At 41.6% G+C, this 24,508-nt stretch overlaps 1 protein-coding gene across 4 annotated transcripts in view; it reads left to right on the top strand.

Annotated features, from left to right (window-relative positions):
• The window catches only part of WDR7 (WD repeat domain 7), a 115,785-nt gene that overhangs the window by 60,239 nt on the left and 31,038 nt on the right, over positions 1-24,508 (top strand). For all 4 annotated transcript variants that reach the window (XM_004948991.5, XM_040655973.2, XM_040655974.2 and 1 more), the window contains 3 exons: positions 2,532-2,753; positions 14,166-14,352; positions 24,226-24,343. In XM_004948991.5, the coding sequence (XP_004949048.1) occupies positions 2,532-2,753; positions 14,166-14,352; positions 24,226-24,343 (527 nt within the window). The remainder of the gene's footprint in view (positions 1-2,531; positions 2,754-14,165; positions 14,353-24,225; positions 24,344-24,508) is intronic.

The following is a 24,508-nucleotide window of genomic DNA, read 5'->3' as shown; positions in this document are numbered from 1 at the left end:
GTCCATCCCTTACAAAACCTCCTTCAGCCTTAATTCAGATCCATTGATTTCTATTCCAGTTAAACCTGAAGAACTTAATTTGTCTTTTAATCCTTTTATTGTAAGCCAGGATAAAATTAATTTTACCCAAGAACTGTGCAAAGCCAATTAACATGATCTTTAGAGTTATTTAGTAAAGTGCTCCAAACTGTTAAATTCACCCTGACCTCATGGCTGCACTCTCTGACTGCTTTTTAAATGAAGCAATCAATAACCTGCAGCCTTTTAAACAATTTAAACTTCTGAAATGCTCTACCTGTATTTTGAATGCTTTGTAAATACCCTCTTTGCTTTGCGTTATCCATGAAACTGCCTCCTCTAACCATTGTTTAGGTTTAGTTTTGGGAAGGTGATGTGCTTTGGAATATTTAACACAGTCATTTGGTCTGAAGTAAACCCAGGTATAAAGAAATACTCGGATGCATTATGTCCCTCCAACACTGTGCAATGCTGGAGGCATGCTGTTTTCCAAGGTACACGTGCACTGTTTTCCGGGGAACATGTGCACTGTTTTCCAAGGCACACGTGCACTATTTTCTGAGGAAAATGTGCAACATTAGTGTCCTTCCTCCAGCAGGGCTCCTGCTTCCACGCAGAGCTCTCTGGGGTTATTAATTTCCCCTCCGTGATAGGGTGATCAACTGTCCTGTCAGGAAAATGGATCTCCGTGTCACCCGTCGCATGATTAAATGGAGCCACGGCGCGGTGAGAAAATACCAAATTTTCTCGAGACAAATGGAAGTGGAGGAAGGACTACTTCCAGAGACACCATTTCATCTTAGATTCTCCCAAACAGCTGTCAGTTTATTCGTAGGAAATCATTGCAATTCATTTTATGCTTTTGTGAGTAATTAAAAAAAAAAAAAAGTGAAGGCAAAAATCTTTTAGGTATTTTTTAAAATTTCACTTGGAAGCTTTAGGAATGGAACGTGATGGCTTTTGGGTCGTCTGACAATGAGCCATCGCTGATACCTGGGTGCTGCTGTCCAGGGTGCTGGGGACGGGTAGGAGCAGGGCCTGGTGCTCGGCTCTGGATGCCGACTGGTTTGTTATCTGCTTCCTCATGAGAACTGAGAGTCCTGAGGAATCAGGACCAGGATTTCAGGATGCTCCGATGTCTACCCTTCAGGGTCCCTGAGCCAGGCCAGCTGCGTGGCCGTGAAAGATCAGAGTGTAGGGCGATAGGAGCTGCTGCGCTCTCTGCTTTGTCTGTGCTGCCCCTTTCCAGCCTTCTCCCTCTCTAGGCAGCCCCTATTGATTTTTTTCCCACTCTCCTGCCATTGTTCAGCTTCCCATTGGATTTTTCCTCCCCTTCAGCTGGCACGTTTCTGTTGCAACTGCAGTGCTGTCTCTGAACCAGGATGACTGCATTTGCTTAAATGTAGTCAGCTTTCCTGGAGGTAGCATCTCATTTCCTATGGAGCCGCAGGTAGACCTGCATTAGGCATGCTAATTAGCCCCTTCTTAACCTGTGCTCTGATGATTCTCATCCAGTGCTTTCTGGCTTCCCAGAAAAGGTTCAGTAGAGGAACCTAAGAGGGGTGTTAAGGCTTTGTCATTATATATCAGATTGGTAGGTCTATTTTTTTTTTTTTTCGGTGCACTGGGAGTTAGCTGAATGTGAGCTGTACTTGTCTGGCTGAATGAATACTGTATTTCAGTCTCATAAACTTCTGAGATGTGGCTTCGTTACTCCTAGAAAAAAAAAAAAAGAAGAAAAAAAACACCCAAAAATCCAGAAACAATCCACCCTTCATCAACCAAATCTAATATAGACCAAGAGTTTTTAGTTTCACCAACACTGTAAAACTTAGAGTTTTATTTAAAATTCACACTACAGTGAGGTTTTTCCATGATTCTGAAGGATGTTTGTTAAAGAAACATTTGGTATACCAAAATGCTAGCACAGTGTAGTGGCATATATCCTTATACTAAAATTTAGTAAGAACTAGAATATTATGGTGGACCATAACACAGAAGGTTGTTTTTTTTTGTAATAGAAATCCAGTATTCCAAAACACATTTTGTAAGATAAGGAAATCAGAATGGATTTCTATTTGTTACAGAAATATAGGGTGAACAAAAATCAGGCCAAAAATCACCTTTCACAAAAGCAGATAAACACAATTCTGTTGGTTATGTTTTTTTTAATCCCCAAAAGAATAAAGATCTCTAAGATTTGTTGGTTTTCTGCCTCCCCCCTCCTTTTTTTTTTTTTTTTTTCCTTCAGCAAGGTCTTGACAGTTTTTGAAGGATGGGTGACATAGGAGTTGCAAAAGTAGCTATTTAGACTTCTATTGTGCATTGTAGGTTTTGGGAAGTAAAATTGCATCATCTGCAGCAGCTGAAAATTTTTCTAATGGAAGTAACTGTCCTGAAGACATACTCTAAGTTAAATGGAATATCTTTTATTTTCTCTGGAAAACAGAATGTTTGGAGTGTTATGAGCAGCCTGCTTTTGTTTTCCTTATAGCTCTTTCTTCTTGTTCCAGGCTGCCTGTCCGGTCTCCCACAGCTAAAGAAGATCTCTACATCCTATGAGGAGCGCAGGAAGCAAGCTACAGCCATCGTTCTGCTGGGTGTTATCGGGGCAGAATTTGGGGCTGAGATTGAGCCCCCTAAGCTGCTCACACGGCCACGCAGCTCCAGCCAGATCCCCGAGGGCTTTGGGCTGACAAGCGGTGGGTCCAATTATTCCCTGGCAAGGCATACCTGTGAGTATCCCCGTCCCTTGTTCTGGAATTTAGGGTAGGGTGGGATTTTACAGTGTCATCATGTACGCACCGAGTCATTAAAAATTTCCTTTCAGAGGATGAAATAAGGTTGAAATGTGGAATGTGCAAATAAGCAGCATCACGGTAAGAGCTGGGTATCAAGTTCGTGCTCATACAGACAGCAGAGAAGTGTCCAGGGTAGCAGCACAGCTGCAGGCAGTGATGCACCAACAGGCAGCAGCAGCCCAGCTTTCACTGGTGCCATCCAGCATTGTTATTGGCACTTCTTGTTCTCTTCATGCTTAAACTAAACTCTAAGACTGCATTTATGTAATTCATACTTTTTTTCCCTTGAAAATATTCCTTGTGCTAAAAAAAAAAAAAACAAGAGGGAGGAGATAATGAACTGCCTCTTAAATTGATAGATCTTCATTGCAGCACTTTGTAGCTCTTCCTCACAGTGGAGGAGTTCTGTGTCTACCTGAACACTGTCGCAGTTTGCTTACTTCGCCGCACATAATTCTGAGGAATAGACTGTATAGGATCAATAGCCTATAGGAAGACATACTTGGCAATGACTTAAAAGAAAAATGTGTCTGATGTAAAAAATCAGACACAGATGAATTCAATGGAAAATGTTATATAAAGCGTTACATTCTGGTCCCATATGAAGTGTAATCCTGTAGTGCTGCTGTAATTACCCTTCCTACAAACAGTAACAGTGATCTTATATAAGATAGTAACATATCTATGGGTTGTCATTTTGCTGTTAATATTGCAAAATTTAATGGAAGCATATGCAGCTGTAGTGCTCTAAGCCTCTGGCCAGGTTCTTAAGCATGCTGGTGTTTGTTTTAGGGGAATCTGAAAAAAGTCCCCTCTGTTATCTCCCTACTATCTCTCTGAAGTGCTGTGGACTCATTGCTGGTATTGCTGGAAAAACCAACAACTGCTTGGTTAGTTATAAAATAACTCCACAGGAGAGGATTTCTCCTCCTGCACTGGCTCAGTCTTCACATGATGCCCAGATGCCTGAGGAAAAGAGGACAAAAAAATGCAAATAACTGAAAAGCAGTGTATTGTGTGAGCTCAGAGCTATTACCAAGAGACTGGTGCTTACAAGGCGGGGAAATGCTTTTGCTAAGCCTGAAGTGGCAAGGAAGACAAAGCACTTGTGATCTGCACTTGTGTTGGGTCTAAGACCCTGTGAGCCGTATGTGCTTCATGGTCAGTGCTCCAAGCCTGAAACTGGTGTGTCTGAGGGCCAGATTATCACAGAGCAGTGCTATTCAGCAAAGTCTTGAAGGTCCCAAGTACCATGGCATGACTGAGGCCATTTTTCGTTTCCTGTGTATCTGCTTGTTTCAGTTACAGGATAGTATTCCTCCAGGTGTCTGTACAGGCTACAGGGACTTCAGAAGAGATGCAAAATTCATTCTGTTTTTCCCTAGTAGTTTTTTACTCCTACTGGTTTTTCAATAAAATATGCAGAAAATTAGTTTCAGACTAATAAAAAAACTTTTAAAATGAAATTTAGGAAATGTACATTTTTACTTACACGGTAGTACAATACCATAACAATCATAAATACAGCTTCACTACTCTGCTGTTAAATTAAGTGCACCATAGGCTGTTCTTACCCGAGGGCTGCTGGCATGGCTGTATTGGTGCTCAGTTTCCTCACCTGCAGAGCACAGCAGTGCTGAGCTAGCAACCACTGAGCTAAATCATAGCAGGTTGTACTCAGAAGCCCAGGAGCATCTTGCAGCACTGCTTGAGTCACTGGCATAGCTTCCACCATTGACCTGCTGGGCAGACTGCCCCAGGGTTTGTGAAGCAAAGGGATGGTTGGTTCTTAGCGCACATGCATGTGATGTGCAAGTAGAACTGAAACTAAAGTCTTGTAGTTGATAGAATCTTCGAATGGCCTGGGTTGAAAAGGACCATCTTGTTTCAACCCCCTTGCCATGGGCAGGGTCGCAAAACCACCAGACCAGCTCAAAGTGGCTGCCCAGAGCCACATCCAGCCTGGCCTTGAATACTTCCAGGGATGGCACGTCCACAGCCTCCTTGGGCAACCTGTTCCAGTGTGCCACCACCCTATGGGTGAAAAACTTCCTTCTAATATCCAACCTAAACCTCCCCTGTCTCAGTTTAAGACCATTCCCCCTTGTCCTATCACTATCCACCCTCATAAACAGCTGTTCCCCCTCCTGTTTATGTGCTCCCTTCAAGTACTGGGAGGCCACAATGAGGTCTCCCCGCAGCCTTCTTTTTTCCCAGCTAAACAAGCCCTGTTCCCTCAATCCATGGGAGCAGTGCTCCAGCCCTCTGACCATCTTAGTGGCCTTCTTCTGGACCCGCTTCAAGTGCTCCACGTCCTTCCTGTGCTGGGGGCCCCAGGCTTGGATGCACTACTCCAGATGGGGCCTCACAAGAGCTGAGTAGAGGGGCACAATCACCTCCCTCTCCCTGCTGGCCACCCCTTCTTTAATGCAGCCCAGAACACAGTTGGCGTTCCGGACTGCAAGCACACACTGCTGGCTCATGTCCAGCTTCTCATCTACCAGGACCCCCAAGTCCTTCTCTGCAGGGCTGCTCTCAAGGAGATATTCCCCCAGTCTGTATAAATACATGGGATTGTCCTGACCCAGTTGCAGCACGCTGCACTTGGCCTTGTTGAACCTCATTAGGTTCACTTGGGCCCACTTCTCCAGCCTGTCCAGGTTCCTCTGGATGGCTTCCCTTCCCTCTAGTTCTTTATTTTCTCTTGTCCTTCTACAGTTTCTTGCTCATATAAGGAACTCCACCACTCCCAGCTGCTTTCAGTCCTGGTGTTAGATGCTTCTCAGCGGTGTCACCTGGTCAGAAGCTGGCTGACTCCTGGACCATCTGTGATCGTCACAGCCTCTCTCGTGTTTTTATTCAGCTATCTGCTTGCTGATTTTGTTATGTTAGGCTTAGCAGACCTGTGAATTCCATTTCTGAACTCCTATTAATCATAATCTCAGGAACACCACACAGCTGTCGGGCTGACTGATAGGGTGAAATGCAGGCTTTAATGTAGATGAAACTTGACACAGTAAAATACTGGAAATTTACATCTGGGCCATAAAGTAACTTGTAAAGTGCTTTAAAACCCAAAGGAAGATCAGGATGCTTTTGCATGTAGTAGTTTGGATTGTGAAAGGCAAATGCCTTGTCAGTTGTTAGTGAGATCCCCATCCCATCCAAACCAGGTAATGTAAGCTGGAGCTGTGAATGTCTTATAAGAATTCTTCAAATGAGAGCATTGTTAGGATCTTGAGAAATTGAAGAATAGTTGGGGTTAAAAAAAAAAAAAAAAGGCATGTTTGCTTCTGGTATTAGCAGTAAGCTTGAATCATCATAAAATCATAGAATCATTAGGGTTGAAAAAAGCCTCTAAAATCCCCAAGCCCACCCCACCCCCACCGTGCCCACTGATCATGTCCCCACGTACCACATCTCCGTGGTTCTTGAACACCTCCAGGAATGAAGTCTCCACCGCCTCCCTCGACAATCTGTGCCACTGCAGCACCACTCTTTCAGAAAAAAAAAAATTCCAAATATCCAACCTGAACTTCCCCTGGCACAACTTGTTCTTCATCATATTTTACGTAAAACTTGTGGTGTGTTATTGCTCAAGGAGAGTAAGTTGAATTGGAAAACTTGATCAAAGCTGCAGTGTTCGTTTCTTCAGATTTGTGTCTGTTTGTATGTCTGAAGGATTTGGGGAAGTTGAGGTCATCAAAGTTATGAGAGAAATTGCATGTAGCCTAACACCACGGTATTTTCTATTTAAAAACAAGTTATCCAAATGAATGAATTCTTCATTTGTGCTGTTAATGTGTGCACATTTATCTAAGTTGTACACATTGTGACTTATTGTACTTAAGAAAATAACTGATAATGCCTTCTTAAGTGAATAGAATTCTCCTGAAATCCACCCAATGACCTTGCCTGCCATCCCACATTAATCTCTGTTGACCTTACAGATAGTTTGTGAGATACTTAATTACGAAATGCCACCCCAAAAATTTCTCATTATAGGTGCACCACATCACACTCAAACTGTAGCTAATGCTGTGTTTATAAAGAGAATGGACTGATAAACCTGAGTGGCTGGTTGGTCCTGAAGATGAAAATACTTGATTCTGTTGTTAATGCAGGATGCTTTGGAAAGTGTCTGCTATCAATACAGTTGTTAATGGTAAGCATTCTGCCCTTTAACTCAGTCAGAGTCATATGTAACAGCACGCTATGGCACTGAGTTACGCAGATGGGTTTTGCAGGCTGTGTTCATACTTCCTTCCTTCCTAAGCAAATTTTTAGTTTCTGTGTGGTGACCTAGGGGAGTTACTCCACTTTGACTGACCTGCTTAGCCTGGGAACCACCAGCACTTAAGCTCCTACCTCAGACTGCTGGGGGAGGTACAGCCCCGATGAGGGATCCCAGCAGGTGCTGGCAAACAGCATTAGCACAGTAGAGCTCAGGATCTTCACCTGGAGGACCAAGAAAATAGCTGAGCACCTGAGGAGCAGAGCAAATTAGGCAGACTGGCTCAGAAACCAACCAACCAAACTCGATGCATGGAATGTTGGGATTAAATAAAATAATAGATGGTATTACTCCTAATGAGAGACTGCTTTTAGTGCAGACCATTTTGTTAGCTGTCCCTCTGTATCAGTCATGCAGGAAGATGCTGCCCTGTGCTTGGTGATATGGGGCTGGTTCTGCACTTATCAGTCTGCACACTTGGAAATTCAGTGCTAGACCAAGATGTGCTCTTGGTAGCTTTTTTGAGTTGTGATCAGATTGGTCTTAAACAGAATTTGGCCCCAAAGGGGAAAAATAATAAAAGAAGGAAAAATAGTAGTTCATAAAAATCTTTATGTTAGCCTTAGAGATAATACTTAGGAAAAGTAGTCAACCTGTATGGCAGAAAACCATGGCAGGTATTATGCCCTAATTTAAATCTGTTTGACTTTTCTTGTTTTCTTTTTGACTCCAGCAACAAAATCCAATCTTAAAACTTTAATTCACATCAAGTATGTTATCTGAGATTCCTTCCTCCCTCGCAGGGTGGGTGGTGAACAGCCCTCTCTGTTGGAACCTGCTGACAATTCCCACCTGGCAACAACAGTGGACTTGAAGATTCGGTTCCCTTATCTACATGCAATGCTACCAATGTAAAATCTATATTTTTTTAATGTCTAATGGGAAAACCAAAATTGCATACGCTTTTTGCTCTTTGGTGTCTGTATTAAGAAATGGTGCCCAAACATTATCAATCAATACTTTGCATGCTTAAAAAGAACACTTCAAAATAACTTCTTTATGAAGTGCTGCTTAATAAGCTGTGACAGGTCAATAAATCTGTCTGTGCTTGTGTTTGTAATGAGTGAGATGAAGGGAAGCTCAGAAACTAATTTTATTCATCATACAAATTAATGTTATTCCTTCATTAGGGTTGTAGCTTCCAAGTTAATCACTCTTCCCTTAAAAGAACAGGAGGGAATTCAGAGTTTCCTCATCTTACAGCCATATGTGTAAGTTAGAACTATGTGTGTAAGAGTGATCCCAAAGCCAGGGAAGTGCTTAGGAGGGATTAGATGTTTTGACTCTTGTTTTATGAAGGAGAAACATGGGAGAAAGATGCACAAAAACAAGTTATATCATGTTGGCTTGGGGTTTTCTATTCACTTTGTAGAGGTGGGTGAGCAGATTCCACTGCGTCCACAGAGCAGATCCATGATGTGAGTGCTTCGCTATGACCATACACTTGGAGGTGTTTGTTTTATGTATGGAGATCAGTGTTACTTCCCAACTTCAGAACTTATCCTGACTGTTTCCATAGGCAGCGGAGTTGTACTGTTTTGCAAGTGGTTGTACTTTGTCCTTACCAACCAAACAAGTCCTGTTTAAATCTTTATATAAGTGCTTACATTCATCTTAGGTTTATGAAAGATCATAGTACAGGACCATGTATTCAACTCATGTATGACTTGAACACAGTGTAGAGTGACGATGTTCACAGATGAGTGTTCCAAGTGATCACATCTGCTTAAGAAAATCAGCTCCAGTTGCATGTGATGGGAAAGTGTCTGAGATTGGCACAAGGTTTGGGAAAACTGCACTATGCTGGAAAGAAACGCTGCTGCCAACAAACTGATGGTGGGCCTGGTGGAAATGGCATCATTGAGAAAGCATGCAATTTAGATGAAAATAAATAGTATGGCTTAATGGTATTATGCAATTAACAGGAATGAAAATAACAAGTGTACTGTGCAGTTATCAATCGGGTTATATTGGCTTTCTCCTTCCTGCTGGATTATAAACAAATTTTGGATTAAAATAATGGTAGTTTACTCTTTCTATAGCACTGTAATATAATTTCATAGTTAGAGGAAGAAAGCATTTAAGCTAGCAGAGTTGAGTTCTCTCCATAAATTGAAACAAGTCTGATCTAAAACTCATTTACTGTCTTGGAACAGAATTGATCTTGCTTTCACATTTGATTCCCCCTCTGCAGTTTTTGAGAGGAAGAAAAATGGCATTGTTAGGTCACTTTAACTAGGCCGTGGGTAGGCAGCGAGGACTGGGAACGTGCTATTGCCAACAGCTTTCTTCTTTTTCCTTTGTCTGCCTTCCCAAGGATTTATGTAAAATTGTTTGGAATTTGGTATAAAATAAGGGCAGTATTGGTTTTGCCCACTTGCCAGTACACCTTGCTGTCTGCTCACTTAGTGTTGAAAAGCAATATCTATTAGGCTGTTCTGTACAAATGCTATAATTTACTGCATCTAGAGTCAACTGTTCTGACCTTTTAAACCCGTTACATTTTTACAATTAAATATTTCTGAAGTTTGTAAGTCTACAGAGTGAATGAGGACACCTCCTTTCTGAACAGATAAAGAAGGCAAAAAATATATGTATTCTATTGCAGGGGAAAAAAAGAAGAAATTTTTACTGTTCCAAAAAGCACCCAGCTATATATGTGCTGCAGAAGCAGTGCTCAGTAAGGAAACCTTTAATTTTCAAAGTTCGGAGAGTTTGTTGTACATTTCCAGGCAAATTTTGCTTTCAGGTGTTGGCACGAGCTGCCCAGGGAGGTGGTGGATCACCATCCCAGGAGGTGTCCAAGACACACAGAGATGTGGCACCTGGGGTCATGCTTAGTAGGCATGGTGGGATGGGTACGTGTTGGGCTCAATGGTCTCGGAGGTCTTTTCTATCCTTAATGGTTCTGTGGCTCCTCTGTGGTTATTTCTTAACATTGCAGTAGTCCCTGAGTAGAAGTGATGTGAAAGGGCTGTTCACGTAGGAACAACACGAATGTCACTGCAGATAATTTTTTATTCTGACTAAGTAAAATGCAGTCATGCAAAGTAACTGCTTCTTAATACGTTGTAAGACCATGTTCTTGGAAAGAGATTAAAACCCTCCGTGCCCATGCCAATGCTGAAATTGCTGTAGGAGCTGCACCTGTTGCACAGATGGAACATAAGTAGCTTGAGAGAGCATCAGGAAAATTGAACCCTTTCCTAGCATAAATCCAGTTGAAGAAATGAAATGCGCCACAGTTAGATAGAAGGCAAAAAAAATGCTGGAAGTATGTTGTGTAAAAAGCAGGAGATTTGAAACAATATGCTCAAAAAAAAAAAGCCTCTCCAGTTTTTTAAAGTGTTCATAATTATACCTTTAGAAAAGTTCTTCAAATAATGCAGCGAGTTATATTTTAATTTAGGGCAGAAAATGTCCTCTGTCTGAAAGAGAGCGCAAACTGTGATAGAAATGTGCTGCTTCAAAATGAGGAATTTAAGGGATATGCATTTTTAACCAGGATATCCAAAGTTAAGTTTCTCTCTTTCTGCTGGTATTTCATCCAGGTGAATGTCAAATCAGGACAAATAAAAATCATCCAAAAAAGGGGCTGATTTTTTACAAATTTCTTATTAAAAAGACACTGTGCCCATGACTTAGGGAAAGAGAGAAGACTGAGAAAATCACTAAAGCTCTGATCCCTCACTTCTGTTCTTTTTGTATATAAAATCAGAAAAGGGTTGGAAGGGAGCTGAAACACATTCTTGGAGTCCATCATTTTTATTTAGTCCAAACTGGATCCTGTGGCAGATTATGAGAATGGGAACCAGAGTTATCAGTGTCTTGGTCGTGCTATTGATTTTTCTGAGCAAATTATTTAATTTTTTAAAATCTATCTGCAAAATGAGGATAACAATGCTGACGGGTGTAATATGTTTAAAGCTCTTGAGATTCAGCAAGGAAAGACATCCAAGAAATTCAAAGGGGTACATGCATTCAAAATAACTGAAATCTTTAGTATTCCGGTCACATTCCCATCAGGAGAAGTGGTGTAGGCATCAAAGACTCCAACCTTTATTTTTGTGTTCTGGAAACACTGGGAAAAGTGGGCAGCTCCGTACTGACACCACTGTGCTTTATGGAGGGAGGTTTTGCTGCCATACAGATGCCTTCAGTGAGGGCTTGCAAGGATGAGCTTCCAATCCCTGCCCTTGATTTGCTTTGCTTGCAGCCTCCGTGCCTAGCTTTGTTGCCATGTACATGTGGTGTATGTGTCACAATGCAGAGTAAAACATGGGGACACATTCTGATGCAGATTTATATATAGGAATGACATTTCTCGACCTCCCTTTCTCCTCATTTACTGCCTGAACTCAGTCTGTCTGGATAGTCACACCTAATCTTTAACAAGAGACACTTTCATTGCTTCATCCTTAATAACATTTAACAGCAGAAGATGCATGCAAATCATCGCAACTCTCCTATGGCAGAATTTTATTGTTTTTACTCAGATTTTCAGAAGAAAAGCCAAATCTGCTGCTCGCAGCCATTTCAGCTTGTTCTTCAGTGTACCTGCCCTTCCTAGCAGCCGTGGGCTTGGGGTGGGTGTCATGGTGCAGCCCCCCACCTACAGAGGAGGGTTGGTGGGAGAGGGGCTCTGAGAGCAGCCCCGCTAGCAGGGCTTCTCCGGGACTAATTACCTCTTTACTGCGCTGACTCTAATGTGACATGTTTATTGCCTTAACTAACAACTCATTAGCTTAGTTGATGTTTTTGTCAATATTAATTCGTTCATTTAAGCCAAGTCAAAGCTTAAACAAAGATGTCCAGGCTGAGAAACGGGCAGCAGGATGACTTTTGTTCAGTACATCTTTTCTTCAGCTCGATGTGCACAGGGCAGGTGTCAACAAGAGCAACGCAAGGAGGATCCATATGAGAAATGCTGGGGTGCTTCTCTGCAAAAAATGTTCATGATGCTTCTTAATAAGTTTCTTTTATTTGAGACAAAATTTGTGCTCATTGAAGCTTCATAGAATCAGTACTGTTGGAAAAGTCTTTTAAGATTTTCAAGTTCAACCCCAAACCTTCCCCACCATGCCCACGAAACCATGTTTCCAAGTGCCACATCCCCATGGCTCATGAATACCTCCAGGGATGGGGACTTCACCACCTCCCTGGGCAGCTGTGCCACTGCATCATTGCTTTTTCCTTTTTCCCTAATATCCAGCTGTACTTTTTGAGAAGAAACTTTCAGCTCATGCATTACACGCATCAAAGCGTGGTGTGAGTTCACGTGCACAGCAAGACTATCAGTGGCTTTTCTGGATGCTGAAATGTCAGGAGCTTTATTTAATGAAGCACACAACTCGTAGGAGACAGTTCTGAAAACCAGAGAAAACTGTGTTCAAATCAATAGGTTATCATTACCGCAGAGGCAAACTAAATGAATGTTATTAAGAGGTAACAAATAATTATGTAGTGATAATGATAAATTACCTTTATCTGGGAGCATTGTTTTAGTGTTCCTTCACATTTATATATATATATAATGCAACTCCTTTAGTGCAAAACTAATCTATTGAGTGAAATAACAGGAGGGAGAGAACTTTGTACGTGGGCAGATAGTGACAGGACAAGGGGAAATAGCTTTAAACTAAAAGAGGGCAGATTTAAGTCGGATGTGAGGGGGAAATTCTTTACCCAAATAGCAGTGAGGCCCCGGCACTGCTGCCCAGAGCTGCACAGGTGCCCAAGGCAATGGATGGGCCCTGGGCAGCCTGAGCTGGTGGCTTGGAGGTAGGGGGGGCCTTTTGTGTGCATATTATGTAGCATGTCTCTGTCATCTCGAGAGCTGTCAGTGTAACTGAGTTAGCATCTCATCCTTCTAATGGGACTTCTATTCTGCTTCCACCCCTCCAGCTGTGATGCCGGCAGCTTTGCCAGCAGCAGTGACCAGAGTCAGAATAACATGAAGGCTTTGCAATCATTTCATTCCACTCCCCAAATAAAGCAGTACTAATCCCCACATGTTTAACACTGAGGAGCTTTCAGCAGGAAGTATATTTTGAGAACAAGGAAAATCCTCACTGTAAAACTGGGATACTTTACAAATGGGCAGCATGGTTTGTAGAGCCCTGGTTGTCTGCACTGTGCAGAGCTGCTCTGCAGGCCTGGCAAGCAGCAGGTGCTCAACTGGAGGTTGTGGTGCGTTTTGTGACTTTATTTTCTCACTCAGTTAAGCGTACCTGGCACAAACTTCTTCTAGCTCCAGCAGGATTCAACAGTGTATAATCCAAACAGGGCCTGATTTAACTACTTTGAGACATCATTCCAAAATTATTTACCTTCTTTTCTGAAAGGTTTTCATTACCCCATTAATATTATCACAGATCCTGTTTCGTTATTTTTTTAAATTATTTTTTTGCAACTCTCTATTGGTGGGGAATTTCTTTTTATAATTCCTTTCATCGTGATTCATCCTGTTTTGTTTTTTTTTTTTTTTGCACCATTTTCTGATGTGTAGATTGACTGGTTTTTTTTTGCATAAAGATTATTTCTAACATAGCATAAACATTGTGATTAAGTGTTTAAAGCAGATGACTGTACTGTGCTGTCTTGTGTGCTCTAACATAGGGGCCTGATGCTGCCGTAGAGAACTTGTTCAGGATCTGGCAGGCAGAGCTTGGCTGGGGTTCAGCATTGCTGATGGAATGCAAAACTTGAACACATCCTGTGCTTATGTGTAACTGAAAATTATCATTTGTTACTATAGCTCTCAAAACCCGATTCCTTGCAGAGGCAACTACAGGAGCTGTAGGTACTTTCCATAAAGCATGTATAATCCAGGGACTACATCTGAGACACAACATTTTTCAAATTTAATTAAAAATATCTCAGGTTTCTCCTATCTTTCCATCAGATTTCCCATTGATTATAGGAGTTTCTGTAAAGAATCTGAAAGCGGTATTTTTAATGAATTTAAACTGCCCTTAGAATAAAATATAGAACAATGTTTGTAATATGTAGCACCTTTCATTGCCCTGGTTCTCTCTCATTCTCCTTGGCAGGCAAGGCATTGACATTTCTGCTGCTACAGCCACCCAGCCCCAAGCTGCCTGCGCACAGCACCATCCGCAGAACTGCCATTGACCTCATCGGCCGTGGCTTCACTGTCTGGGAGCCCTACATGGATGTCTCTGCGGTGCTGATGGGCCTGCTGGAGCTCTGCGCTGATGCTGAGAAGCAGCTTGCCAAGTAGGTGTTTCCTTATAAACTTATAAACTTGTGAACCCTGCGTCTTCTCCAACCTGTACATGGAATCATAGAGTTGTTAAGGGAAAGACCTCTAAGATCGTCTAGTCCAAATCCTGGGTTTAGAGTAGTCAGTCCTCTCAGATACAAATGAAATCATGGAATTATTTGAGTTGGAGGGGACCCTTAAAGGCCATCTGGTCTTGCTCCCCTGCAGTAAACAGGGATACCTACAGCCCAGTGAAGTGCTCGGAGCCCCGTCCAGCCTGACCTTGAATATCTCGAAGGACAGGGCACCCACCACCTTTATTGGCAACCTATGTCAGTACTTCAGTACCCTTAGAATAAAGAACTTGTTCCTTATACCTAGTGCGAATCTCCCTTCTTTCAGTTTGAAGCCATTTCCCTTTGTCCTATCACAACAGCCTCTGCTAAAGAGTCTATCCTCTTCATTATGTTGGCCCTGCTTTAGGTACTGAATTAGCTGTAGTAGTTGGCAAGGAGGTGGAAAAAGTAAAGGAATCCTCCATTATGGAGAAGACAGGGTTTTTTTTTGTTGGTAGCACTGCTATTGGCAGCATCAAAGAAGCTTGTGTATTTAAGGATTGCTAAGAAATCAAAAACTCAGTGGACCACAGCCTATCTTTCAAGTTTGTGGACAACTTATTAAAGCATCCTGCATAAAGATACAGATGGTTTAGGTCAGATTTAGCCGTCTTGTACATGTTCTGATCTCCTGGAAAGAAAATCACAGAATTGTAGAATGGCTCTGTCATGTGTAGTGTAGAAATAAAATCTTTCAGTTAAGTATTTGCAGCTGGGTCTAAAGAGGAAGGAGCGTGTTGATTTCAGTTCAGATCGTGGGCTTGCCTCATTTACACAGACTAGATTCTCTTCCTGAAAGTGCCATCAATCACACCATCAAGTAGTTATAGCTAAACACAAAGTGAACTCTTTAGGAGGACTTGAATAATAAAGGCAGCGACTTGCACATTTTGTGTTAAGATCATGGAATTTTTGAATTTTATTGTTTGGGGTTTATTAGTGTGTGGCTTTGCAGCAGATGAGCAGCGTTGTTATTGAGAATCCTGAAATGTACGAGCTGAGACCCAAAGGCAGTAGATTTCTCCTGGGGAGCTGATTCTTACAGTCCTTACTCTGTGGATCCGATTAATGACAACAGGACTATTTGTGCAGTGAAGGGTTTTGCAGTATAGTCTTCATTTTTATTATTGTTTGTTGTGAAACTGGCCATCTGGTCTGAAATTTATTCTCAATTGCAAACTGAATGTATTTTAATTTTTTTGTTTTTTACCAAAATAGCAAACAACTTCAGCATGCAAAAGGAAAGGCTCTAGTTTGTGTGTATAAAGATAAAATAAGTTGGTATAAGAAGCAGTCACAGTAGGCTGTTGATACTAAATAGAACAGTGATGCTGTACTTTATGTAGTGGGCTTTCAAAGCTATTTTAAGCTTTCTGCCTTTCACGTAGAATCTTGAAAAACATCAGTAGATGCACATAAGTGCTGTTGACAGGACTTTCATTCATCAGTACAGTTACTGCATAGGACCAAATTAAACTCCAGCTCCAACAAAGAAAACATCACTATTGCTTTTGGCAGAGTTGCCATGAGCAGATGCAAACTTCATATTTGGTTCTCAGTATGAATTAACATTGTAGGATAGTAGTTTTGCAGCCATCTATTTGGAAAATAACTTAATTAAAATGTTAAAAAACAAATAATAATCTTATAATTGATTTTTTTTCCTAATAAAAACTTGGAACATGTTTGTTTGTTAAGTAAGTTTGTACTCTTTGAATGCAATAACGTAATGACTCAGATGCTGACCAGTTGGAGTTCTGCATTTGGGATGTGTGCAGATGGGATGTGTTTCCCTGCAGAGCACAAACTCTCCACGTGTGTGAATCATGGTAATGCTTTTGGTTTCAGTACAACTTTCTGAATTTGCACCGATTGAAATTCTGGTGCTTTCTGTGTCTGGCACACAAAGCATTGTGTGAATATTCACTAGGGTTTTTTTCTAAACGTATTTCATGTTTAATTTTTTCTCTGTAGTGTTTTCTCTGTAGTATTTTAGTTAGTGACGTTCTTTAAGTGTTAATTATTAAATTACTTCATAAACCATACGTTAATGGAGAAGCAGTTTCATTCTAGAAGACTTCATGACTCATCTGTGAAAGGCTTTTGCTCATGAAAAAATAAGCCCTTGATTCTGAAATTGCAGAGCTCAACATAACTGCTTGTTTAGGTATTCATATTACTGCATTTCTTAAAGTGTGGAGGCTCATTTTACAGTGCACGGTACTTTGCTTTGTGGCTTTGTTCATGCCTTCCAGGCTTTTGGATGTTTTCTGAAGCATGTGGGGAAAGAGAACTGTATGTTAGAGGGGAAGAAAATGTTTGTGTAAGATTGCAGTAGGCATTTCTGTAGGGAATATTGATATACATCAGAACCGTGTGGTTAGCATAAGGAGCATCTCTGGTTAGCTTGCGGATGTTTTTGTTTACAGCACCACAGTAGTAATATTAGTTTAGATATTAAAAATACTATTCCTAATTGTTTTCCCATTTTATTCTGAGTCTGGTGTTCAGTACATCAGTAATTCTTGTGTTTTGGGGTTTTTTGTATGCTGTGCTGGATGAAACTATAATAATTAGAAGGACTTCTAATGATAAGCATTATTAATGGGTATTTAAACTATGTTTTTATAGTTTTAAATAATTTTCTGGTTTTGTCAAGAAATTCTTTTGTTTGCAACAGGAACTTGGAGCACCACAAGCACTTGTAGTAGAAGTCCATGTCATTACCCTTAGCATTCAATATCAGAACCTAGTTCTGATGAAAAGAGCTGTGTTACAAGTTTTATTTTATAAATATACTTAAAACTGTTTACTAATAAACACACGTAAACATTTAAAGTGGTGGATGCAGAAAGGAGCTGACTGGAATGCTGTGTATGCATCCACTTGTGGAAGCACTACGATTTGTAGCTTTTGCATTGCATTAAGGGAGATGACCAAGTTTATATAGCAGTTTTAATTTCCTCAGACTGTGAAGGATGAGTGATGGCAGTGTGCTGAGAGCAGTTAGTGGATAAATCTGTACAAACTGGGTGAATATTGTTATTTGCTGGAACCTCGATTATTTCTTTTAGCTTGACAGAGGAAGCCAAGACATTTTACCTTCCCAGGGAATCTTGTGTGTTCTATTGTATTTAAATGTGGGTTTGCACAAGCCAAGTGAATACAGTTCTTCAGAAAGTAATTTTCATCTTGCTATTACATCCTTAGCTGTCATAAAGATTAGTATGGCTCTCTATACACAGAGCACTGAATAAATGAATGTATCAGCATGTAGCCTTGAGGAGCCCAATGCAATTTTCATGATGATAAATTGCATAATAAGCGAGAAAGTGTTTGCTTATTAATCCATAACAAGATTTAGATTGAAAATGGCCTGTTACATTCATGACAGATACAGTACTGACTGCAGACAGACTGAGATGGAAAGAAATGGAGCAACAATGTGTGCAGGGGGTTAAGTGTGCATCTTACCCTCCCGGTGCCCTGCTGAGCTGCCCCTTTTTGTGCCTGATTTGCCATGTACACAATAACAGTGCACAGCTGCCTGGCTTCTATCCCTGATGTTAAGAACGTTTTTATGAAAGAGCTTTTATGTCAAGCTCGTGCTTTAAAAAAAATCACTTCACATTTATTGACCAAAAAAAAAAAAAAAACCCACGGTGTTTTCTTTTTTCCCTCCTGAATTAAATATCTGAGCTGAAATCCAAAACTTGGATGTTTATAACTCCTCTGCTCTCCCACTTCATCCCAGTCCCCAGAGGCTGCAGTGGGCTAGCCAGCCATGCCGAGTGAAGCTGCTCAGGCATGAGGATTAGGAGTATTTTTCTAGCGTTTATTAGGCTTTGATTTCTTGGCACAGGTGACTGTAGGGATCACTGCTGTCTGTAATTTTTGCTCTTTGAATTACAAGCTACAGTTTGATACAGATCGTGGCACCGTATACCAAAATGAACAACTCACGTTCCTGTCCATCCACATGTGTGTGTAGTAAATAATTAGACTAAATTTCTTCAGGTTTGATTGCATTTAGTGGAAACCTTTTTGTTTTATGTATGTATAGATTCTGCCTGTGAGTGTATGTTATGCAGTAGGGACATCCCTAGCTTTCAAGTGCAGTGGAACAGCTTTGGAGCATTGCCTGAACAGCTGCTGAAACTGAGGTTTTTAAAGGACGAATGAGAGCTGGTACTTGGTCCTTAATGTGAGGATGAGGCAGATGAATTCCAAGCTTCCTGGCTTCACGACAGGGAGGATGTTTGGCTCCTTCCCCTTTGTTCAGCCATTGCTTCAGTGCTGCACATGTAAACAGAAGGGGGTTTTTGAGGTGTATCGCTGGCGGTTCCTGTTAAATGAGATGGGATATACCCGTCTTCACTGCTTTCTCTGCCTCTTGCTTTAGAGGAGAGAAACACGTACAAGTGTCTGTTTTGCAAGTAGCTGCTTTCTCTCAAAACAAAACAGGCCCCACCTTTGCAAAAGACCCACTCTGAAGTCGTGCACTTTGTGATCTCCTTTTCAGGCCTCTTTCTGTAGCTTCTCCTTACCTGTTTGGTAAATTTTCAGTTTTGGTGTGAGAAAGCAATCTTGTCTGGGGTGTCATTAGGATTTGATGCATTTGGATACCTGTATTTTTTAATAAGAGAACAAAGTCTAACTCTTGAAGGGTAGGATGACCAAATTCAAGCAGACATTATATTCATTTCTAATAACTCAGATTATGAAATATGTTTTAGATTTGAAACATCCTACAGGTACGTTACAGACTATTCTGCTCAATTACTTAATTATCTAAATCTTTTTGTACATCTTAAAAGTGTGGATTTCTATCTACATGCAAATTCTGATTTATTAACTTTTTCAGATGAGCAGTTATGAATAGAATCATTCAATTGTGTATACAATTTGGGTAACAGCGCTTCAAAACATACCTCCTAAGGAGAATCAGCTTTTTCTTAAGAAAGCAGATAAAAAGGACAAATGAAAAACTCAATTACATGGAGTATTTCAACCCTGTTTTCTTACTTCTGTGATTAACTTGTAATTTGAATCAGTGTGCAGTGCTTGCCATTGCTCAGACAGCACCACTGGTAACATTGCTGAAGGTTACAATCCTCAGGTTAATATCCCGAACCCACGGAACTGTTGTTGCACTCTCATCGGTGCTACTTAATTACTGTGATGACCTGAGGACGGGGTCTGGCAGAAATGTGCTCCTCTGAAGAGCCCTCCTGAAGCACAGCCCTGATTGCATGGACGAATAATGGGACACTTTGCCTAAAAGGGATGTGTGTTCCCTCCAATGACATGTTAGTGAAATGAAAGTAAGAGCAATGTTCTTTCTTAATTGCAAGGGCAACAAGGAGGAGATAACGTTTTGGTGTGTTGTCCTGTGAAGGGATGTCAGACACTCCATACCACTGATGTGCAGGGCCATGGCTGCCCGAGGCCTGGGCAGTGCTGCCCACAGGGCACCTGGTCTGTAGGACCCACACAGCGACTCACTACAAAAGAACATAATCCTGTCGATTAGATACCATTGTTTTCCAGTTTTGAGAGACTGAGGCTGCTAGCTATGTGGCCATATTTCCCTGAGAGTGCAGGAGTCTGGCAGTGAGCATCAGCTCCTGGGAATCAGCTGGATGGTACGAGTCAAAAGCACAAGTAGGTACGGGATTTTAAGCCAGCTTTCCTACAGTTTGGGACAATTAGAATGTTGTCTCTGGTATTAGAAATGTGTGCTGGAGGACAGGCTGTGACCATTTTGTCTGCTACGCTCTCAAAAATCATCCCTCAAATGTCTGCTAGCAGCACAGTGAGAAGACGGGCAGGAGGAGGACAAGAGGCACAACACATGTTGCCTCCTTGTGTGGGATGTACCCAAGTCCTAAAACCCATCAATAACAGAGCAGAAGTTTGGGTACAAAACTGGCGTTTCCCTCTGTGCGTTAGTTCTGCATCTGCCTTTGTTTTGTTGGAGGTTTGGGCAGTGTGCCTGCCTTCTGAAGGAGGATGTGTAGGCCAGCTGGCCGGGCCGGGGGGTTAATCCCTGCCCACATACTGCCACTGCTGAGCGATGCTAATGAATTAACAAAAAGCCTGTTGCTTTTCAGGAAAATGCACTTTACCAGGCACCCTCTAAGGAGAAGTGCTGCTGGCAGAAATATGAGGCCTTCTTATAGGAAAAATACTGAGACATTGAGGTTTCCCTTGCTTTTGAAAGATAATGAGGCTGGTCTGAATGCCTCACTTTGACACCGTCTTCCCATTTCATCACTTCTGTCTGTAAAGTCCCTGCGTGATTTTTTTAAGTTATATTCAAATATGCTTTTCCAGACAAAAAGAGACATCCTTATAATACTGTTGCAGAGATTCTGTTGCTTTTAAAAAACATTAATTTTAATGCATACAATAATGGTGGGGAATGGGGAAGGAAATAACAAACTTTGTTTGCTGTTTTTATGAGTTCAGATCTGCAAAATGGTAATACCTTATCTTGTTGTTGCTCCAGAAAAATAGTTCATTTGGTAGAAAACAGTTTAACTACGCTGAAGTTTTTTGTTGCAGAGGACCTAATTGGTAAGTTTCCAGTAAAAAAATATTCTTAAAATTATTTTTAGGGACACCCTTTAAAGAGCAAACAAACACAAAACATCCCAGAGAGCGTACAGCGTTCTGCAAACACTCCTCTCTGTTTTCTCAGAAATAAATGAACAAAAGCCAAAAAAACTATACAGGAGCAATTTGAGGCATGCATAAATAACTTAATGGTTTGGTTGCAGAATGCCACCTCAGTCCTGTGCAAAACCAGGAGCGGACTTCGCAGTCACCAATTTGACTTCATAACTGCTGTTGCTCTTTAACTTGTAGCTTTCCTTCAGCGTCACCTGCAAGCAACATGAACATGAAGTTTGGGATAAGAAATGTCAGAATATGTGGTTTGTCACTTTTAGCCCCCGAAAATCAGGAGATCCCAAATGTTTGTGTTTCAGGGTGAACAGACAGACTAACCCAAATGTTTCTGGACTTCAGAAAAATGAGCTGATGCTTTTTCTTGCCGCTTTGAGTTCAGCATGTTTGAACTGCTTGTGCTGGTGGAATATCTAATAGGAAAAGCCCGTTGTTTGTAAGGGTGTGGAGCGTCAGGAGTACAGGAAACATACACTATGATTTGCACATGGACTTGTTTCAGTTTCTCCTCTCTCTCATTTATTTTCTGGGCAGTTGAGTCTGACTGTGCTTTCAGAGCAGAATGAACCTTGCTGACTCTGATAAACCGGTTGTTACGCATTTGGAACCACACAGAGAGGGATGCAAGTGCAGAGTGTTTACACTTCTTTCCATGATGATGCTTTTATTTCCCATGACTTTCCTGCCAGAGGGGTTGCTTGCAGCTTTTTGGTTTTGAGAAGCTTGCAAGGTGTAAAGGGGGGCTCAGCCAGCCAGCCCTGGGGTGGAAGGGGTGGGCAAAAATGGGTGCTGGCCTTTTGCCTCACAGCTGTGCTGAGCAGCGTCACCACCACTCTGATCAGCAGCATCTGAGGCAGCACGCTGGCTGAGGATTTGGAGCAGAGCGTTTCCATTCATCCATTTTAATAGCATTAAATGTGTAAAATGAATGCGATCATAGGACTGGAAACGGCAGCCCTTCCTTCAATGAGTAATCCCTCAGAAAGCAGCATGACTACTTGGGTGCGTAAGGGCTGCAGAAGGAGACGTCTGGTTACGATGGTTGTACAGCTCTGCTGACAGCTTTGTGCTGCTTTGTGGGCATTGTCTTATGTGCTATTAATAATGAGTTACCACGTACCTAATTGGACTGTCCTCTGTGTTTAGAAATGCATAATATATTTTTCTGAAACTTCAGATTCTAGATAAGATGATTTCACTGCACTGGCACTCATTTTATTGAATGTATTTTTATCTCATGTACGTCCTTTAGAGCATTAAACATCTGAAATCACAGGGATAGTAGAGATTTTATCTTCTTTCATGTAATAAAATGTTTTATTGTTAACACGCACTTAAATGACATATTTACACTGTAGCAAATCTTCATTTTTATTAGCATTCACATCCATTTGTAATGCAAACAGCTGAGATGTATAAATTTCATTAAAATTTGATGGCAGTTTGTTAGACAGCATTGTTCTCCTGCACGCTCTCAAAACTTATCCCCTGTGCAGGGGGAGAATCCCAGCTTCATCTCTGGTCTTCAGACAGAGATAGATTGCTGCTGGTGGAGGTGGCAGTGTGCAGGAAAGCACCTCACCTGCCCATGCTGTTTACAGGTTGATATTTTGTTCTTGCTAAGCAGCAAAGGTGGGGGGTAAGTGAGGAGGCTACTTCTGAGTAGCATGGCTATATGAGCAGGACTGTTTTAGGGCTGGCAAAGAGCTGTTTGTGGTCTCACTTTGCTTGCTGAAGTATGCATGTTGGAGAAAGTTGTCTCTGCTGGATGGGCTGCAAAGGCTGTGTGTGCCAGGCTAATCCCACCCAGCGCTGTGTCCCAGCTGCTTCTTCCCTGTCTGTGAAAGCCCAATTCCTCCTCAGAGAAAGATCTTTCTTGGTTTCCACACAACCCTTTTCCTCCCATTTCTCCCTCCCACACTGCTGCTGTTTCCTGTTGGGAAACTGTTCTCTTCTGGTCACGGAAGCCAGGAGGTAAATACTGCTTTGCCATAATGCCCTTCCCTCTTAGTATTAACTGAGTGCCTTCAAGTGTTGCTGAGTTTCATAGTCTGATTTTTAGGCAGATCAGATATAACTTCATGCATTAGCTTGCTTTTCTGAAGGCACAGAGCTATTAGCCTGGAGAAGTACTTGCATTTTGGGCTGTGGATTGTGGGTGTGGGTGAAGAAGGGATCTGTAGAATTTCTGGATAGCGTGCAGTTTGCCCAGCAAGAATGCAGTCTGCTATGACATAGATAATGGTAGTTAAAGTAGTGATAGTTCAAGCAGTAGCCTTTTAAGAAAGGAAGCTTTCAGACAAAAATTAGATATGTATCTCCTTTGTCGGTTAACTTATTCTCTCGGTTATGACATAAGAGATATTACTTTTGCTTAATGTAGTTATGGGTTACTTACTCTATTTTTTCCTTAAATTTATGCTGTCATAGCAAATAAAAATGTTACATACGGAAAACTCAGTTAATCCCTGAGTGTTATTGGAAACGCTGCAGTAAAAACCTCGTGGTTAGAAATTTTTAAAGAGCATCTGAATAATTTTAGTATGTAGCATAAGGCACGGGTCTGTCATCGCTGCATGCTTCTGTAAGTCATGCAGTAAAGAAAATCAAACTGAATAGATTCAGTGAGTTCAGATCAAGGAGCCTCTTGCTTTAATCTCCTGCAACTAGTCCGTGGCTGAATTAAGTAGAATTACTATGAAGAGGATGTTTTTCAGCCTGAATGTAAGATTTTGTAAAAGTGTAAAACACAATTTCTTTACCAGACATTCCTCATTTGCCTTGTCCTCGGCGCTGTGATATGTATTCAACACATACAGGTAATTTGTTAACAAGGCCTTTTTAACACTTGGGACAGATGCGCATACTGTTTTCAATCTTCATGGTTAATTATTCGATTTTGTATTTGATGATAGAACACCCTGACTCCTAATCACTGCTCATTGTTGGGAGTCCATTATATTCTAACTGTTTGAGTGCTCCCGTTGACCTTGAACTGACATTATAAGCTGTTTCTAATCTCTTCACTCTATATTTCTAATGCTCCTTTTCTTTCTCCCTGCTTTGACTGGCGCCGTTTAGCATCACAATGGGGCTGCCCCTGAGCCCGGCGGCGGACTCTGCACGCTCGGCACGCCACGCGCTCTCGCTCATCGCCACAGCCCGGCCGCCCGCCTTCATTACCACCATCGCCAAGGAGGTGAGCAGGGTGGTGAGCTCCTCTGAGACGGCAGTAAGCAATCGCACGTCCTGCCCTTCCTCCCCAGGAGGGGAAAAAGCAAGGATCGTGTTTGTGTTGTTGCAAATCAGTCTTTCCAAGCCACACGCAAGTTATGGTTGGGTTTATATGTAGTCGGTTGAGTTA

The sequence above is a fragment of the Gallus gallus genome, chromosome Z (genome assembly GCF_016699485.2).
Source record: "Gallus gallus isolate bGalGal1 chromosome Z, bGalGal1.mat.broiler.GRCg7b, whole genome shotgun sequence".
NCBI classification, from domain to species: Eukaryota; Metazoa; Chordata; class Aves; order Galliformes; family Phasianidae; genus Gallus; species Gallus gallus.
This window is presented reverse-complemented; position numbering and strand designations above follow the sequence as displayed.